At 37.0% G+C, this 21,777-nt stretch overlaps 1 protein-coding gene and 1 non-coding gene across 2 annotated transcripts in view; both read left to right on the forward strand.

The window, feature by feature from the left end:
- The first annotated feature begins 2,145 nt into the window (after positions 1-2,145).
- LOC132620567 (small nucleolar RNA R71) lies at positions 2,146-2,251 on the forward strand. Its single transcript, XR_009575010.1, has one exon. It is a non-coding gene; the product is annotated as a small nucleolar RNA R71 (small nucleolar RNA).
- A 12,715-nt stretch (positions 2,252-14,966) lies between these two features.
- Positions 14,967-21,777, forward strand: part of LOC132619749 (uncharacterized) — a 29,182-nt gene continuing 22,371 nt past the window's right edge. The window contains exons 1-2 of the mRNA XM_060334560.1: positions 14,967-15,098; positions 18,444-18,860. Coding sequence (XP_060190543.1) covers positions 15,086-15,098; positions 18,444-18,860 — 430 coding nt within the window. The 5' untranslated portion in view covers positions 14,967-15,085. The remainder of the gene's footprint in view (positions 15,099-18,443; positions 18,861-21,777) is intronic.

Here is a 21,777-nt window from a genome sequence, read left to right on the forward strand (position 1 = left end):
CCAACCAATAGCACGCCTATACTCCCGCAACACCTCCAAAAGCTTTAGAATCTGCTCCTCAGTCAGTAGGGCTGAAACAATCACTGGTAATGTATTGTCCGGACCAAGGAACTCATACTTCAGATGTGATGGGAGCTACTTAACCTCCAACAACATAGGTGGCTCAATAATCGAAGGCTTTGCTAGAGGAGTTGTTCTATTTTCTAGATCAATATTTAGCTTCTTTGGGTGGTAAGAATATGAACCCAACCCAACAAGTGAATTAACTGTCTCCACATAACCTTCCATGTCCTCAGCATCAAAGTTCACAAGAATACCTGCTAGAGCTTCCTCCAAACTTTTTTCTTCCATCTTGAACTCCACTGTTTCATCAACAACATCAAACGAATCAATTACCGAAATACTCTCGTAAGCACTTGGTAACTTCATCCCCTTGCTAGCCTGAAAAGTAACTTCTTCATCATTGACTTGGAACTTGATTTCATTTTTCTCCGAATCCATCAGAGCTCTCCCTGTAGCAAGGAAAGGTCTCCCCAGAATAATAGGAATGTCCTGATCAACAGTACAGTCAAGAATCACAAAATCAGCGGGCAACATAAAATCACCAACCCGTACAAGTACATCATCAACCACCCCAACAGGTCTTTTGATAGACCTATCAGCCATTTATAACCTCATAGTAGTCGGCCTTGGCATCCCCAAACCTGATTGTTTGTATATAGAAAGGGGCATCAAATTAATACTCGCCCCATTATCACACAATGCACGAGAAAAATCATGGTGCCCAACAGAACAAGGAATGGTGAATGCCCCCGGATCATTCTTTTTCTGAACAGTAGTAGTTGAGATGATGGAACTCACAGTGTGAGTCAAACTCAAGATGTCATGTTGAACCGTTTTCTTCTTAGTCAGAAGTTTCTTCAAATATTTGGCAAAATCGGGCATCTCTTTGACAACTTCCAAGAAGGGGAAGTTAAGAGATAGCTGCTTCAACTGATTATAAAACTTCTCAAACTTAGCATCCTCCTTCTTCTTTACCAACCTCTGAGGAAAGGGAGGTTTAGACTTGAAAAGCTGAGTCAAAGGGTGGAGAGCCCCTTTCACAATCTACTTGATCGTGTTATCACCATCTTTCACTATCTCTGGAATATCAGCTACCTTCTTGTCATCAACAATAATGGGTGCTTCAGACTACACCTCATCCTCTTCATCTATCGGCTCAAGATCAACCACCTTTTTATCAGCCCCTTGGAGTATTTTACCACTCCTTGTAGTGATGGAAAACACACGGTCTACACCGCCTCCCCCATTCTTCGGATTCAGAATAGTGTCACTCGGAAGTCCCCCCTTTTTAGGAGGGTGCTGCTCTCTAGAAATATCCCTCATCTGGGACTCAAGCTTCTGAATAGCTGCTGTATGGGAACCCACTGTCTCTGTCAACCCAGATAAAGTCCTCTCAGATTTAGACTGATTTTCCAGAATCTTCTCAAGCATTGTTTCAACCTTGGAACTACCTTGCTCTGTTGATTGCCCTTTCGGTGGTATGTAAGGATTGGAACTCTTGTTCCCAAAATTGTTACTATTGTTGTAGCTCCCTTGGTTCGCACCACCATATTATTGTTGTAGTTCCCAGAGTTGTTATAAGCACCTTGACCTTGCTGAGGTCTCCATTGATTCTGATTCTGGTAACCACCTTGGTAGTTCTATCTTTGGTAACCTCCTTGAGAGTTATTCACATAATTAACATCTTCGACCTGCATAGGGGGCCCATCATGGAATGGACTATCTTGAGTATGGTACATCCCTTTTGGCAAAACTGTATCATCCTCACAAACATTTACCTTCTTGATCTGGGATTCATCAAACTTCTTTGTTAGCAAGGAAATATTTGTTGCAAGTTCTGCCAATGTTTGCTGGGTATCTTGATTCTCCTTTACTATATTCTAGATCATAACACTACCATATGGTACCACATCAGCATTGTTTGAGTGTCAAGCCTGATTATGAGTCGTCAGCTTGTTAAGTATATTGGTCACTCGTCGATAAGATTTGTTCATGAAATAATCATCAGCTGCATTATTAGCAACTTACTGCGTCACTGGATCTAGCCCTTGGTAGACCTTCTCCATTAATATGTGATCCGAAAAACCATGATTCGGACTCTTCTTCAAATACTCCTTGAATCTCTCCCAGGCTTCATATAGTTGTTCCCCTGGTCGCTGCTTAAATTCATAGATCTTGTCGCGAATTTCAGCCTTCTTGCTAGGGAGGTTCCATTTTGTGAGAAAATCAGTCACCATCTCTGCCCATGAAGTAATCAAATTTCGCGGCAGCTTCTCAAACTATGTTCTTGCCTCTCCAGTTAAGGAATATTTGAATAACCTCAACCGAATAGCATCTTGTGGGATGTTGTTCTGGATGTGATTAGCACACACATCCATAAAATTTTGCAAATGACGTTGAGGGTCATTCTCGGTAGAGTTCCGAAAGTATCCCTCAAGCTTCAACAACTGGTATAGAGAGGAGTCAATTTTCAAGCTAGCAGCTGCAACTCGAGGCTTAACAATAGCAGATGCATAGTCCTTCTCCGGAACAAGATCAACGAAAATATTCTGATCATCTGATTCATTCGCCTGATTGTTCAACCGATTCCCCTGGTTAACAGCACGTTGATTTTGCTGATTCTGATTCATGTTCACCTGATTTACACAGAGTAGCAAATAAGGTGTGATGGAATAAGCAAAAGACTTCAATCAAAGCAAACACTTTTTAGTAATTTCAAAACCGTATTCCCCGGCAACGGCACCAAAGTTTGATACGCTCAAATTACACCTATTAATGGTATAACGCGGACGTTGTCAAATATAGTAACCCAACAAGGTTGGGGTTGAATCCCGTAGGGAATATGGTGGGAAAAGGTTACTAAAGTCGTAGAATGCTTAATTTAGGTCTAATGTCTTAATCCGATGATATTGGTAAAAGTTGGTTTTTCTATGACTAATTGCTATCTACTTGCTTTGGTGGAACTTTATGGTAAAAGAACTAAGGTTGTGTCCCCGTTAGATAGAGTGTATGATCATGGATATTGATCTTGATATACTTCTAATGGATCATTAAATGAATGCACTTAATCTCTATATGAATCTCTACTATTTCCCAATAAATAAAGATTATCTCTTTCTATGATTTTCCCAAATATAAGAAAGTAACTATGAAGAACGATTAATAATGTCAAGTAAATTCTTCTTATTCCTAAGTGAATTTATTTTAAAAAGTTTAAAACTTTGAGTCCTTGTTATTTATTCTTACCAACCCTAATTATTTTTCCAAATAAATCAAGGTTTATGACTTTAATCTATGTTTGCAACCATTAATTACGAATGAAGAATGAAGAATAAATAAACCCTAATAATCCATTATGTGTATATCAATCACAAACCCAATCACAAAACACCCATTAATTGGGTTCACAGTCCTAGTAAGGGAATTTAGCTACTCATGATAAAGAACAAGAAATAAGAAATTGAAGAATTCATAATTGCTTACTTTGGAAGAAAAGAGGAATTGATAATACTTGAATTGATGTTTGAACATTAAAAAACTAGAGAGTATTTAATATTTAAGCCAAAAGTCAAAATATAACAACTGATAACAATTAAAACCCTACAATGGACTATTTATAGGTTTCAAAATGTAAAATTACAGAATTTGCACTTAAGTCCCAGGCGGTAATTATACGGTCCGTACAACTTTTCACGGATTGTATAAGACTTATACGGCCTTCATCCATGTGTCTGTAGAGAATGATACGAACTGGCCTTCCACGGTTCGTATAACTTTATACGGCACGTACAATCCTGCCCGTGAGACATCTTCCAACATCGTCACATCAACTTATACGGCCCGTACAATATTGTACGGTCCATATAAGTGTCTGTGGTTCAACATCTATCCATTGTGACATTGTGTTACTTTGCCACCTTTTGTACGACCAGAAATACGGTCTGTGCAACTTTCTATGAACCGTGAAAATCAAGCTTCAGTGCAACGTTTTTCTGTAGATTCCCTAGGATTCTTGTGTTGGTTTCCCTTGAATATCGGTGGATTGTATGTGACTTGGAAGTAGCTGTTGTTAATTATTTATCTCTGTCCCTTAGTGAGAAACTTCCGTAAGATACGCCTAATTGGTTCTATGCTAATAATGTTGAATCTTATTTGGTATTAAAATGGATGAATGCACCTACAATTTCGAAATTGATTCTAGACTGGGTATTAGTGAGGTCTTGTAAGTAGAAGGTGAATTATCATGTATTAATATTGATAGGTAGTAAGGAAGTGAGGTAACATTGTTATGTGGCTTGATTGTTCTATCGTTGTTTGCCTAATGCCACGTGTTGTTAGTAGATAATGGGAACTATTGTTCTATCGTGATTGTGAGATTGTAGTATCTTAATGGTTGATGTTGATGCGAGGATATAGTTCTATATGACTTGTGTAGTCTTTGATAATATTGATGGTGTACCCATGTTTGGTACTTGTGATGTTGACTTGATTATTATTGTTGTCACATACATTGCACGCATTCTCATCCTTCATGATATATTGTTGATACATTGTTGGTACTTGATGAAACACTGTGATGAACTAGGCTCGGTTTTTGGATGAGAGTCTGATATTTGATATTTGTCTCGGAATCATGGATTGAGTGAGTGCATGGACTTCGTGGGTCCCCCAGGGTGGTGCCGGTGAGAACTCTCCATGGGTAAAGATTCGGAGTCTCGTCTGTCTGTTGGGAAAAGATTCGGGACGAGTGGCACTTAGACTTCGCGAGTCACCTTGGGTTGTGCTACCGAGACATGGAGGTATTTCGTCCAGAGTACATGTGTACACAACATTGCTTGGCATTTGCATTCATACGTTATTGCATTGCATTTGCATGCATACATTATTGCATTGCTTTGCATCATGGATTATATTGATATAATTTGGTGCTTCACTTGTGATGTTGGCTTCGGATCGGATATATTGGAACTTCGCACATTTGGGTTTAGATGCTCTACTTAGGCGATAACGTGTGCTTGGTTCCAATTATGGTTTCCTTATACTTGTTAATTTATCTCGTAGATTGTTCGTAGGATCATTTATATGTTTTGTCTTACTAAAAGGATGTAGAATAAGGAATATCATCATGATGAGTTGACTTCTATACTAAAAGCGATTGGTATAATCATATGTGACTAGTGTGAGGCTTTGAGGTATTGACTGGTGGTTGTTAGACGAAAGTTAAATGATTTTAAGAGTCTTGAAGTTATAATGAGCGGTAGATAGATGTATGTTATTAATCTAGTTGCTTATCATGCTTGTTCGTAAATTCTTTTACTAATATGTGTTTCTAACCATTGTTACCCTATGATGCTTGCTCAGTACGTGTTGATTGTACTGATACTACCCTTGCTACATCCCTTTTGGGGCGTAGAGTATTTCAGGTGATTGGCTGCGACATGTTTGGAAGATGCAGAATACCTATCTTGAAGGTCTCCTCCCACTTCATTCCGGGATGGAGGTTGAGTCTGAGAGTTTATTTCGTTCTAAATTTACATTAGTCGCTCTTGTATTTGCCTAGACCAGGTCGTGGGAGTCGGAATGAGTCTTGTAATTATTTAACTGTTGTAATCATTTTTGAAATATCGGGTTAATAAAATTATTTGATTTCCGCTGTTAATTATATATATATATATATATTGGATTAAATAAATTTTTCTTTACTTGGTTGATGTGTTATTTGATTGAGGGTTCGCCTACCGAGAGGGAAAGGTAGGTGCCCGCGCGATCCTTAAATTGGGTCGTGACAATAACAAAATCCGTGGCAATCCTCTCCCACTTCCACTTGGGAATAAGCATCATCTGAAGTACACCACCGGGTCGCTGGTGCTCATACTTAACTTACTGACAATTCTCACCCTTAGCCACGAAATCAACTATATCTCTCTTCATCCGATGCTACCAATAGTGCTGCCTCAAATCACGATACATCTTAGTCGCCCCCCGATGAATGGAATATCTAGAGCTATGAGCCTCAGTCAAGATTAACTGAACCAAATCACCAACACGAGGAACGCATACGTGCCTCTTAATCCTCAAAATGCCTTCAGAATCAATCATGGCCTTTTTGGCCTCACCCTTCAAAAATTTATCTCGAATCTTGCTCAACTGAGCATCCTCAAACTGATAAGTCCTGATCTGATCCAATAAAGATGACCTCACCTCTATACAAGCTAAAACCTTTCCTGGGGCTGAAATATCAAGGTGAACGAAACTGTTGGCCAGAGTATGAACCTCTATGGCCAACGGACGCTCAGAAACATTCAAACGAGCTAAATTGCCCATACTCACTGTCTTGCGACTCAAGGCATCATCCACCACATTGGCTTTCCCGGGATGATAAAGAATAGAGATGTCATAGTCCTTCAGGAGCTCCATCCATCGGCGCTGCCTGGAATTAAGATCTCTCTGGGTAAACACATGCTGAAGGTTATAGTGATCGGTAAAAACCTCGCACTAGACACCATACAAGTAAAGACTCCAAATCTTCAAAGCAAAGACCATGGCCAGTAACTCCAAATCATGGGTAGGGTAATTATTCTCATTGATCTTCAACTGACGGGAAGCATAAGCTGTCACTCTATCCTCCTGCATCAACACAGCACCCGAACCCATACGGGATGCATCATAATAGACCGCAAAATCCTTACCCTCCATAGGTAATGCTAAGATCGGGGCTGAAGTCAAAAGAATCTTGAGCTTTTGAAAGCTCTCCTCACAATCATCGGACCACTGGAAGGGAACTTCCTGCTGAGTCAATCTGATCAAGGACGAAGCAATAGCCGTAAAATTCTATACAAAGCAGCGGTAGTAGCTGGCCAAACCCACAAAACTACGAACCTTGGTAACACTAGTGGGCCTCGCCCAACTCCTCATAGCCTCAATCTTCTATGGATCAACCATAATTCCATCCTTAGACACAACATGTCCCAAGAATGCCACATACTCCAACCAAAACTCACACTTCAAAAACATAGCAAACAAGTTATTCTTCTTCAACAGCCCAAGAACAGTACGAAGATGGCTCTCATACTTCTCTCTACTCTTGGAATACACCAAGATTTCATCAATAAACACAATCATGAAGGAGTCAAGAAATGGCGTAAAGATGCCATTCATCAAGCAACAAAATACCTCTACGAAGTCTTCGCATCGTCACGAAACTGGTAGGACACATAGTCAACTTTATGGGACTCTATGACCCCATCCTATGTAGCAACTCATGCAATCCAAGATGAACTCATAAGCATCCTCTGCAGAAGTACCCGAAAACCTCGGTAGCTCCAATTTCCTAAACCTCCTAACAAGATCTTGATCAGTTAAGGTCATAACAGCGCCCTCCACGGGTCTAAGATCATCCCCCGAGGCTGGCACTGCATCAATATGGAGAGCCATAGCTGCAGCGGGGTGTGCTACTCGAGTACTCAGGGGTCTGCGCCTTAACTCTGGTTTGCGAACCTCCGTCTGGAGTAGTAATGCCAGCGGTAGCCTGCTGGGAATCTAGATGGAGTAGAACACAGGCCATAGTATCCTGCATAGTCTGATCGGAAGTAATCTTAGGCTGTGTCTGTGCTGGGGCCACACCATCCGTGAGAGAAGAGATAAGAGTCAAATACTAATTTGATTGTTCTAGATACCAATTAAAATAAAGTAGCACGGAAGAAGGAAAGAAAGTGAAGTTTCCTAAATGTCCTATAGTCTCTCGCAGATAAATACGGAGCTCATCGTACTGATCCATGACTCTACTAGACACGCTCTTGTATTATAAACCGGGTAACCTAGGGCTCTGATACCAACTTGACACGACCCAATCTATGCTAAGTCGCACGGGCATCTACCTTTCCCACCTCGGTAGGCGAACCCCCAACCCATCAATAGTGAAAACGTAAATAAATAATTAAATAAGCGGAAGAGATAAATTCACATAAGTCTGACGATAATAATGTAGAGAAAGCGCGGAAATAAGGAAAATACACCCCAGAGTCTGGTCTAAGCTATACAAGAGCTCCTTACTAGAATATACAAGTCTGGAATATTAATAATACATCAAGTCTGAATATGTCTCGGGATAGAAAATAAGACATAAATAAAAAAGAATCTTCAAGGCAGCGAACGTCCCGTGCTCACCGTGTAGGCTCTAAGCAAATCTTGGTGCGACTATCAGCCATGAGAAACAGAAGTAGATCCAACCTGAAATTCTACATTCATAAAAGAATGCAGCAAGTGCAGGTCAGTACAAAACCACAACACAGATAGGTATCATAGGCCGACTAAGTTTAGCAAACACAATCCAGACAATAAGGTAAGATAAGCAGATAAATCAACAAGTATAAGTCCAATACAAGCCAGAATCAAGTACACGTCATCATCTAGGTTGTAGCATCTAAACCCAACTGTGCCAAGTCTCAATATATCCAATCTAAATCCAAATAACACAAGTAAATCACCACATCATCACAATATAGGCCATAGTGCAATGCAATGCACTAATGTATGAAATTCAATGTTGTGTACACATGTACTCCGGACAGAAGTATCGACGTCTCGGTAGCACAACCCATGGGGGACCCGCGGAGTCCATGTACCACTCGTTCTGGATTTTTGCCCAACGGTAACGAGTCTCCGGATCTTTGCCCATCGAGGATCTTTATCAAATTATGTCATATAATATCACATCACCCGGAACCATTTCCCATCGGGCATTTAAAACATTTTCTCTTATAGATATCATAAGGCTTTCATGAATCAGTTCCAAACCATTTCCGTCATGTATGAATGTATGAATGCATAAATGCTAAATCAATGCAATAAATGCCAACGAATATGGTATGGAAGTCACAACACTATAAGCCCTATCAAGACTTATATAAATCAACTCAACAATCAGATCAATATCACAAGTACCAAGCATGGGTACGCCAACAATATCTTGAAAAGGCTACACAAGCCATATATAACACTATCCACATATCAAACGTCAACAAGTAAGATACTTTAATATCATGAAGAGGTATAACAATAGTCTCCAATATCTACTATTACCATGTGGCATCAAGCCAAAAACAATAGAACAAATCAAGTCACAACACAACGGGGTGGCTAGCCCCAATCACATAACAGGGCCAACCTATGACAATATCTAATCCAACTTTATACCCGAAGGTTTACATACTTTCTCCGACCATATTGTCTAAATATATGCTGCGCTAAATGAAATCTCACCATAGGGTAAACCGTAACCTATCTGGAAGGCCGAATAGCAATAACACCAACAATCACTCCTTAGCCTTTCCTTTCCGTTGAGCCTCGAGATCAAGAAAGTCCAGGCATATGTGAATCATGGAATTAGAATCAAGAAGAACATCAAAACCAACCCTACTTCTATCAAGACCTAAATCCCCAACCTATGGAATAGGGTTTATGAACTAGAAGGGTGAAATTAGGGATCTAAAGGTCCCAATATTAAATTAAACCTCTAGGTGATCAATTCCCATCATTAGCAAGCTAGAATAATCAACAAATCACTCTAATTCGGATTCTAGGCAAAACCCCCAAATTTGGGTATAAACCCTAACTTCCAATTCCATAAATTAGCCTCTAATTAGGAAGAAGTTATGAAATAAGGGTTCTAATCATCAATTCAATGCTTAAAGAAGCTAACCCAATCAACAAATCATGATTTAGAAGCCTAGAAGGAATATTCATTAAACTCACTTTTAATCTTCCATTACTTAAAGAACTATAAAGGAAAAAAGATTCTAAGATGATTAGGGATAATGGAATAGCAAAGAGATTAGAAGGACTTACCATAAGAATCTTCTCCAAGAACCCTCTAGAATTTCTCCCAAAAGCTCAATTTCTGGAATAGTAATAAATGAGAGACTAAGGGCTTTTAATACATACTTAACGAAATAACAGGCCCGATACCGATACGGCGGCATCGGGACCGCTGCAGCGGTGTTGCCCTGACAGCATCTCAGACCGCCGAGTCGGTCGGCTGCAAATATACAAGGCCACCCCAGCGGCCCATCCCACTGCTATGGCGATGCCGCTGGGACGGTAGTGGTGCCGCCATAGTGGACACCAGACCAGAATTTTCTGGAAAAAACAAAATCATATCGAAATCCTGACTAATACCCAAGGCCATCTGCTCACAAACCACATACACAGACACACATAAAAACACGCTGTGAATGCACTTGTGGCCTTGGAATTCCTAACGGGGGCTTTGTTGACCAAGTCAACTCCCGATACCTCAATTCTAACTTCCCAACCCAAGTCCCAAAATGCACCTGAATGCATTGGGAACCGAACCAGATATGCACACAAGTTCTAAAATACCATCCGGACCTCTCGGAATTGACGGACTTCCGAAAAAGGTCCGTTTACCCAAAAGTCAACTTTGAGTTATCTCTTTTTTGCTTTAAGCCAATTTTTCTCAAAAGTTACCCAAAATCAATCTCGAGCACCTCGAGAAGCGAGCCAACGGTCCCCTCGGGTCAAAAGTACCGAAAAGACTATAACGACCAATCGGGTCATTAGAATTTTTGTATATCAGGCGTATATACATACATAAAGGGTAAAATAGGTAAATCAAGTAAATGGACAGAACTAAAATATCGACTATTGGTCATATTAATATAACTAAAACATAATTAGCCTTTTAATAAATTTTAAAAAACGACTAATTGCGTTGACAAACTTAGTTTGCAAATATGGCATTAATGTAAACAATTAAATAACTAAATCCAATTTGCAATAATGTCCCTCTAGTGATTAATTAACCTAATTAAGTAATAAACACAATTTATTAATTTCAACAGATTATGCAAACACACAAAATTAGAGATTGAGGGGTAAAATGGTCAATTCTTTAATGACCCAAATTTCTTGGATTGTCTTTTGACAATTTAAACAATTAAATAAATAATTATTCAACAAAATGTAAATATTTCATAAAAATGTCATAAATGTTCCAATTAATTCTTAAATAATTTATAGCATCACATAAATTATTTTATTAATTAAAAGGAGTAAGATATTGACCTAGACAAATTTATAAAATTATTTTGACCCTTTAAAATGCCTGATTCATTTTGTTTGTCATCTAAGGATTCTAAGTAATTAAAATCAATTATGGGAGGTCAAAAATTAGGTGTCAACAAGTATGCTATGGAGATCACAAAGCACCATAAGCCATAACAAGACTGGCATAAATCACAACAATCATGGAAAATGGAAACATCACAGAGTTCAATCATCATAGTGAATATATCACCTCAAATTACCCACATCACTATAACAAGCACACCACATGTCACAATACGTAAAATAACGGCGTCAAGCCCACATAACAGAAGTCATACCAACCTAAGAGGATATCAATCCCAACATCATGTCCGGAGACCTAATCATGCTTTCTCCTCTCATTCCTACGCATACATACGTTTCACAAAGTCTAACTAAAGTAAGTTGTAACCTACCTCAAATGTTGAACAGGAGTCACGTATTACTCCACCTGAGCCTTCCCCTTTCGAAGTGCTTCAGAACAATCGAAGTCTAATTTTAACAAGGCTAAGTAAGTAAATAACCACAAGAAATTAAGGGTGAAATTACACTACCCATAGTATAATTTGTCATTATCCTTAATTTCATAGAGTTCTGACCACAATTGATCCTTCGATTTCATCAATTAAGACAAAACCCCCAAATTAGTAAGAACCCTAAGATGAATTGATTCTAGAAGCCAAGAGAGATTTAATCCTAGAATCTATTAATCCACAATTATAGATGATAGAATTAGTATTTAGAACAATAATAACCAATTAGATTAGAGGGTTTAATGATTAATGACCTAGGTTCCATAACCCATCACCCTCCATAACCCTTTACCACCATGGATACTAGTAGAGGAAAGATAAATGCAAGATTAAGGTTTAAGAACTTACCCCAAAATGATTCCACCAAGACCTCTCTTAAAATAGCCTCCGGTGCTCTTTAGACATAGGTTTTTGGTGAATGGAACTAATGATTTGAAATTAGGAACAAAAATAGGGATTCTGGTTCAGCGCTCCTCGCTGGAGTAACCATTTCCGCTCCCGCGATCCTGCATCTGCGGATTCCCATCCGCTAGGGCAGAATTCATTAAACACGTCATGGTTCTGCTCCTACGGACTAAAGCCTGCTGGGACGGATCCGCTAGGGCAAGACAACAGAATCAGAAATTTTTTGGTTTCACAAATCTCAACCCAAAACCCCGACAATTATGCAGGACCTCCTCCATATTAACAAAACATGTAGACGCACGTAAAAACATGCTATTAATCCATCCGTGACCTCGAAATTCTGAACAGATGCCACGTTGACTCGATCAATCCCCAAACGGCTAAAACCAAGTTTCCAACCAAGTGCCCAAAATGCACTTGGAAGCCTCGAGAACCGAACTAGCCACCCCACCAAGTCATAAATGATCCTTCGGACCTCACGGAATCTACAAAATTCCTAAAAAGGTTTGTTTACCAAAAATTCAACTATTGGTCAAACCCTTTCACTTAAAGGTTCTAATTCTTTCAATGCTCGCTAGAATCGCCCGATAACCTCGGGAATTAGGTCAACAGTGGTAAAATGGTCAAAACACGCATAATGACTGAACGGGTCATCACATCGAGGCTCGTGTTCAGCTTTGAGGTAGGTTATGACTTACCTTTCCTAAACATTGATTAACGAATCACATGTGTTATGCAGTTATCGACAGGGAAAGCATGATAGGCCTTCAGGCATGGTTGCGGAGTTGAATCCACTAGTTTGGTATGATTTGTGATTATTTGGGCTTGCTCGTACTTTATGAAATTATTAACATGTGTATTATTTGACAACGTGGTTGTGATCATGCAGACTATGCTAGTTCTACTTGTTGAGATTGGAACTGAGTACTTGATATGTTTCCATGATAGTCTTTATATTCCGAGCAAGGATTGAATTGTCAGTATAAAGCTTGTGAATTCCACATTATCTTAACTGACATTGATTACATGTGATTCCTCATTTCTTGTATTCATACATTCATACATGATGAAAGAGTTATGGAAACAATTTTGAAGTGGAAAGAAAGAGAAAGAGAAAAATAACACTGTTAGTGCTATCGATGCGAGGTTTGTACTGGACGTATAGTGGCAGAGTCCCGATCCGAGGTTTGTTCTGGAATGGCTAGTACATGGACACCGCAGGTCCCTAATGGGTCATGACTATTGAAGCGACAAATCCTTATAGCATGTTTGAACAGGTTCGAGATATTGGTCATTGCATCTCATTTGCGTTGCACTTCTTATTATCGCATCATACATTATCTCATTGGATTCTTGTTGGTGTTGTACTTATGTTGTAGTCTATGGTTGAGGAATTTCTTGATAACTTGGCAGACTTGTAGATAGAAGCTTAAACCTGGGCTATAACTGGAGTTAATTAGGACAGTTGAATGTTGTTGACTGTCTTATCTTTCTACTTGTTGATTTCTTTATTTCAAATACGTTAACTAATCTTAGTTGACCTATGATGCTTACCAGTACAAGTGTGTACTGATACTACTCTTGCTGCACTTATTCTGAGTGTAGAGTTTGAGACAGGATCTTCATCGAACCCTGAGTCTAGCCCCCAGGCTTCTTTCTCGAGATCTGAGGGTGAGCCACCTGCCAGCCTGCAGCCCTGGATCTTATCTTTTATCCTTGTCTATTTCTATCCTTAGACAGCATTTCGTGTTATTCAGACATTTGTATTGATTTCTAGACTGATTATGATTAGAGGGTCTTGTATTCTGACATTAAATCCTTTGGAAGAGTTGTAATAGACTTAGTATTCTGCACTTTAGTATTGATGGTATTTATGCCCAATTCGTAATTTGATTAAGTGTTGATTAAGGGGATAGTTCGCCTACTTGGGGGATTAGTGTGGGTGCCATCATGACCGTGATTTGGGTCGTGACAAAGCCCCAAGTTAAAAGTTGACCTACAAAAATTCTTTCCTTCCAAAAAATGAGAAAAACTTTTATTAAGCTTTAACTACTACTCTTAAAAAAAAAAAAAACTTTTATTAAGCTTTAATTATTACTCTTTTTCAGCTTTCACCATCAAACATCCACTAGTAATTACTTGGTAGATAATGATTCTTGTAATCTAAAAGGATTTATTACTACTTTAGTATTTATTGTGTTATTGATGGCAAGTCATATAAAAAGACATTTTAGACTGATCTGTATCCAGGTAGGACGACTGCAGTTTACTCACTCACAATCCCTCCTTTTTATATTCTTTACTATTATATGATTGTTGAAATAGCAACGCCAAAGCACTAAAAAGGGGAAAGAGAAGGGAATTTAACTCACAAAATAAATTTATCGGAAATATCGAAAATGGCTTCCTCTGAAGAACGTATCACCAAGCTTGCTGAGAAAGCTCAACATTACGAAGGTTAGGTTTTTTCCCTTCTCTTCTAATGTATACATGTAATTTATACCATTTAACATCTATATGTATAGATCAAGCTCTAGTGCTTCAAGAATATACATTTAACTAAGTTGATACTATTGGAGTATTCGATGCATTTATGGTTTGGACAATCTCAGTAAATAAATGATTTTTTTAAAGAAAAGTTAAATTAGGTAAAAGTTGTATTTTGGATTACTTTGGAAAGGGCTTCATGATCGAAAATCATGTTGGAATTTGGATTTGTGTTAATTGGTTACAGCCCAAAAGGATAGTGATGTGGCCCAAATAGTGGCCCAATTCTAGGCCCAATAACTTTTGGCATGTGATGGGTAGGCACACTCTATAAATAGAGGCCAACCCCCTTTTCCAAGATATTAGCAAACCCTAGCAAATACGTGGTATAGCGGTTGACATCCCATCGGTCGAGATAAACATCGATCGAGATAGCTAGTGGGTCGTGGAAGCTCTCATCTTAACCATCGATTACTACTGTTGCTGAATCAATGGAGATGAACGGTATGTGTATCTAACCCTAACTCAAGATTATGATTTTAGATCTCTCTATTGTGCCTTAATCTTTGATACAGTAGAACATAAAATTACAATCAAACTTACATTAATCAAAATTACATTAGCCAAACTCTTCATTGCTAATACAAAATCTAGAGAATTTGAAGAGTTACATAGTTGAACAAATGTAGACCTAAATTCATTTGACTAAGGATAGAAGACCGGATTCATCTTCTTAATGCAAGTTACACGCACACCTGTCATTCAATATGCGGAAAACGGTCATATTTGCCTCTCTACTATAAAAATAAGCTATATTTATCCTCCGTTATACTTTTACAGTAAATATACCCATACAATCATATCTTAGCACTGTATTTACCCCTCGCTAGTTAAAACTAGCTATATTTGACCCTCACATGTTAAAACTTGATGTTGAGCTTTAAAAATCCATGTGTCATGCTCTTAGTGAACAAAAAAAACCAGTCTCATTTTCAACCCTAAATCGGCCCGCCACTTCTTTACCTATATCCAGATCATCCTCATTTCTCGGTCTATTCGAAAGATTGAGACTACAAAATCAATTATTGGTCCAAAAAGCTCCCTAATCTTTCTCCTCACCCAATTCCTTTGTCTAATTCTTATGCAACAAAATCAAGTTTAATTAAATATTACTTAATAAATAAAATATATAATTTATTAAATTATTTCTATTTATTAAATGCACTTTGACAATATAGCAATATTAAAAAGAACTATATTTTAAATGTTAAGAGTATGATTGAAAACAATTGCCAACTATAACTTTGAATTCCTAAAGTGAGAATTGTTTTAGAACAATTATTTTGAGCTAAAACAATAGCTCAAATGGATGGAGGGAGTGCTTATATTTGTTGGGAGGCATGTGGATATATATGTTGAGCTTTTTGAAAGTTGAATAAAGAAAAATTTACATAAAAAAGAGTGAAATTAAATCTCACGTAATTTACAGTTATATAATTACCATTTTGGCACGATATAAAAAAGAATGTAATGAAGTGACTTACTTTAAATTTTGGATTGTTCAAAAATCGAGCAATTTTCCCAGAAATAAAATAAATTTCTGTTAACAATTCATTCTATTTTCATGTTCTATTATAAAAGTGAACTCTATTTACACTTTAGAGTGAGGGGTAAATATAGCATGAATTTATATATATATAGGTCTAATTTTTCGTTCAATAACAGCATGACACGTGGTGTTAAGGGAAAATATTGCTCTAAAGTATGACTGTAGGGATATATTTGTTGAAAAAGTATAACGGAGGGCAAATATAACTATTTTCTATAGTAGGGGGCAAATATGACCCTTTACCAGGTTCAACACATTGTTGAAAATAGTAATTTGGAGTCGGTCATTTTTAGTTGTGTGACCTGTATGTTAAGCTTTTATCGAGTCTTCAATGACCGTTATTTTATCGGGAAACGCCTGGACCGTGTGCTTAAGATGGTAGCTCAAACAACGGCCAATTTTCAAGATATTCAAGGTTTAGATTCTGTTTGGATGGGCTTATAAGCCAAAAGTCATAAGTTAGGAATTCTAACTTATGGCTTTTGATTTACTTTTGTTATTTTGGTTTAAAAACAAGTGCTTAAAATCATTTTTTTTTATCTTACCCAAACACTCTAAAAGTACTTAAAAGTTATTTTAACTTAAAAACACCTAAAATAAGCCAATCCGAACATGCTCTTAGCAGGTTCGAATTCAATAGAATCTCCAATATCAGTGCTAAAGGGTACCTAAAATTAGCAGATCCAAATATGCTCTTAGCACTTTAACATTTTCTCGTGACATAATTACAGGTGTTTTAACCACATCCTTATTTATTGGTTAAAGTATATGGTACGATAAGTGCTAAAGGGTATAACGATTTTTTGGTATATAAACTCTTTCTGGATCCAAGCTAAGTTTCTCACTCGTCAAATTTATGCTAATTATTTTGTCTCTTCAAATTTTTTACTTTTCCTCTTCAACAATTCTCCCTTAGCTTTATTGAGTTAACTGAATACATTAATATTCAACATCTTCAGAACCTTACACTTTTTTATTTTTTTTAATTTTTTATATTTAACTCAAATACATTTTTAGTAATGTTTATATAGTTTCTAAAATTTTTGTACTCAAATTATATGGGGTACATGCACATCGAGTGTTTTCAAGACTAGTACAATTATAAGTATGTGTATATTTGCCCTCTACCTCCCGAGGTAGAGGTAAGGTCTGCGTACACCTTACCCTCCTCAGACCCCACTTGTGGGATTACACTGGCTATGTTGTTGTTGTGTATATTAACCGGTTTAGTTCGGCTTGGTCCTTTTTTTTTTATTCAATACCAAATCAAATCAAATATTACCGATGTTTAAAATTTGATGAAATTAAACCAATCCTAGGTCGTTTTTTTTTTTGGCAGGTTTTTGACTTGATTTATCAATTTGGTTGGATTTTACGTTTTTGTTTGAACACCCCTGAAGGTACATTATAAACAAATAGAATTACTTAGTATCTTAGATATAAATTATCCTTAAAATGTATTAAAAAATTGAATATTCTCTAATGTTGAATAATTTTGAAGTATGAAATATTGGAATATTATGAATCCAAACGAAATAATATTTACAATAATGATCATTCATATAGTTTACCTAACTAATTTAATATTGAGGTATAATTGTTGTATATAACATAATTGTTTACATATTAACTGGAGTTGAAGAAATTTGAGCATATTCAATAAGAGAATCTTAAACCTTTAAAACTTATTTTTATCTTCTGAACCTTTTTATTCATCAGGCCAAAAAGTAAGTAACATTTAATTTATTTAACTAAACTCTAGTTATTTCATTCTTATTTTCTCAGTTGCACACTCTACATATGTATGTTAACGCTAGTGCCATCAAGCGAGGAAATTTATGACGTTTTTTTTTAAAGTACATTGAATTTAGCTTGAACTATAATAATGTTCCACGAACCTCAAATAATTAACCAAATATGAACAAATTTAGTAACATGAAGGATTCCCCTACTAAACATATCTATTATTTGTTATGAATGAATTCTATGCCTATTTAATTTACATATTCAAATCCTAGTATCTCCAATGCTACCTTATTCTGTAATAATAAGTAGTAAATAGATATATTCCTATATATTTTGATTGAGTTGTGGTTAACTCTATGATTCTTTTTCATTTTCATATTCATAAGAAAATAGCAAGAAAAAGAAAGGTATGGTTATTCTTTGTCAGTCAAGTATTTAAGATTAATTCTCAAGCGGAAGGGAGATGAATGCTAATATGCTTATGTTTGTTGCAGCATGTGCAGCGTGTAAGCACCAAAGGAAAGAATGTGACGCAAATTGCCAGTTAGCTCCATATTTTCCTTCCAATAGAGCTGAAGATTTTCAAAATGTTTATCGACTTTTCGGAGTAGACAAAACCATAGAGTTTATTAATTGTGTTCCTGATGACCAGAAGGAAAAAACTGTTGAAACCCTAATTTTAGAGGCTAGGATTAGGAAGGAAAATCCTGTGCATGGTTGCCTTGCCATTGAAAGAAAACTGAGGGCAGAAATTGAAGCACATGAAAATGAGCTTGAAATGGTACGAAATCAAATTTCTTTGTGTAAGAAAATGGCCACATTGCAAAGAAAAGATTACCAGTCAGAAGAGGAGCTCGATAGATCTTTCTTGGCTTTGGCTTCTCCATCTGATGCTCGTTTTACCATGCCAGGTATTTACATTTTTTTTTCTTTTATCTTTTTCTACGAAAAATTTCATCGGTTGTCATCCCAGTAGATATTCACGGTACAAAAGTCACTATTCTAATTTATGTCTAATATAACCGTCATCTCGTACATATCATGCCCCCATTTCTTTAGTCTGAAACACAACGAAAAAACCAACACAAACACACACACTAACGCCAAATTTCATACATTTGCTCACAATAAAAATCACATAATTCACTTATTAAAAGTTATCTTTTCTTGGATAAGTGATTAATTTGTTACATGAATGATTATGTAATTATAGAAAATTGAAGAATTGTTTTTGAGTGATACAAGAAGCTTTCACAGGTACAAGTATGACTCAACTTTGGAAGTGTAACAACCAAAACCATCATTTTGAGCATCTGTACCTTAATTATTGATTTGATGCTTCAGATGGCTCTGTATAGTGTTTTTGGACTTAGTGGGATAGCCCGGGTTTAAACTCAAAGGGCTCGAGAAGATTCATTAACACAAACTTATTTTAAAAGGATTAATAAAAGCCAAATTTAGGAACCCGACCCCCTTTTTTTTTTAGTATTAGCGTGCCTTTGAGTGATTTAAGACTTCACATAAATCTATAGTGTGTTTTTTGGACTTGTTGAGATGCCTGATTTGGACCTGAGGGGCTCGAGGGTGTTACAGCGTCATTTAAACTCACTTTGGCATAGTAGATTTTCTGCTATCTACTACTCCTTTGTGATCGCGACGGCACCAGTGGCGATTAGGAGGTGCAGTTGGGACAAGGCACCGCGATCGCAAGGACTAGGAACGCGATCGCGAAGGCTTGGCTAGGATTTACCCCGGTCAACTCTCTTGCGCGATAGCGAGGAGAGTGACTGCGATCGCGTAGTGTCACCTGGTTCCAGCCTATGAACATGAGACAGGGACTGCGATCGTGAGAAGGCCTTGATATATATATATATATATATATATATATATATATATATATATATAATTAGAATTTCAAATTCTAGATCAGTTTATTTTGTGGTTAGGGTTTTTGAAGAGGTATTACTCTCGATTTTAGGCAATCAAAAGGTGGAATTTCTTTATAAAATTCTATGTATGAATTCCTAAACAATACCCTAGTGATTATACTTCAATTTCATGATATTTGAACCATAGATTCATGCAGAAATCAAGGGATCAATTTGGAAATTTATCCAAAATCTCAAAAGGGAAAATCCTTAATTTGAACAAGTAATCGATATCAGAATAAGATTTTGAATATTGCAATGAGTTCCTTAACTCATGGTTTGCGTCCATAGATTCCATTTTGAAATCTGAATCATTGGCCCAAGCTCGGGGTTGAGTTGATTAAGAGTTGACTTTGACCTCGAGGCGTCCTAAAATTATAAAAATAGTTTTCCAAGATTTATTTCGGCCTGTTATTGATGAATTTGATTAGATTGAAGCTACTGGACCTCATTAGGGTGGACTTTGCCAATTCAGGTAAGATTTTGGCTAATAGAATTTAGGCAAGTGAGTTTTAACTCTTAATCTGCTTGTTTTTAAAAAAAAACTTGTTATATGCGATGCTTGTGTGCATTGAAACTACCTTTTGTATGAGTGGGAAAGAATGAGCTAGGTTGAGTATTTACGAAGTATTTAGTTAGGCCGAAATTATCGCTTATTGCCTTCTTACAGTACCCTTTGATACCTGTTATTGATATGAGCATGGGATATTTAATAACTTATTAGCATTCATTATCATATTGTTGAGCACGCTAACGATGACAAGTATGCAGCTAGTCATACAATACTTGTGAGACTGGATAAGTAAATAAGTAAATATGGTTGACCACTACTGAGGCACGTAACAGTGACCTACGCTTCGAAGATTGGCAAGACGTGAGGTTGATGCACCGTCTGGGATGGATCAGACATGCACCTATGCTTTCTTATAGTTACCATGTTTTGTTTACACTTGCTATTTGAATCAGTAGTTCCAGTTCAGTTGCTTTACTTGTATATGATTATGATTATTATACATGTATTATCTTGTTTTATGCCTTTATGCCTACCAACGATTTCTAAGACTTGTCCTAGAAGCATACTGAGACGGTGAGTCGATGATCTTGCCAGGTCTTTAGACTCACACTTATTATCAGATAGCCGACCCTTGATTCCAGCTTCTATTAGTGTTGAGTTGAGCTATCATTTACCATGGAGAATACTTTTTCCATAGTAAACTTAGTATTTCCATTTTGTCAAACTATGTCTCGTATGTTGTGGCCATGTTATAGTATCTCCATGACTTGTAAACTTTGGGGTTACATGGGTAGACTTATCCTTTTTACTTAGCTTCCGACTTATATCTATCTATGACACCGTTTGAGATTATTTACATTTTTCTTTAAGTAATAATTGCATAGCTTAACTTACAAGGTTTTCCTTATGGGTAGTAGCTTGACAAGTGTCTTGTCGCGGCCTAAGTACCAAATTTGGGCCGTGATAGGAAGAAGCTATGAACATTGAACGCATTGCTTAAGATGCGGATTTAGTTAGGAGTGTAAATGGTACAGTTTAGTTGGTTATTCTATAAAATTTATACCATACTAATTTTTGGGTTATTTCATTTTGTATAACCAAAATTAGACTTTTCGAAATTGTTCCATCATCTAGATTTCTCTTCAGCATCGATATGGTTCAATTAATTTTCAATTTTTTTTGTTAAAATGTCATATAAGAATCATAAGTCGAAATTAGAACATGATACCATGCATACTTCTGTAGGACTTTGGCAAAATTTCTCTATACATTTTTACTTTTTAAAAGGTGTAATCAAAGAAACATGAAAGACGACAAGAATAAAGATGTATCCCACCATTTTACAATAGTGTAAGACAAATTTAAGCAAAGGAAAAAAAAGACTTA

This window comes from Lycium barbarum, chromosome 11, assembly GCF_019175385.1.
Source record: "Lycium barbarum isolate Lr01 chromosome 11, ASM1917538v2, whole genome shotgun sequence".
Lineage (NCBI taxonomy): Eukaryota > Viridiplantae > Streptophyta > Magnoliopsida > Solanales > Solanaceae > Lycium > Lycium barbarum.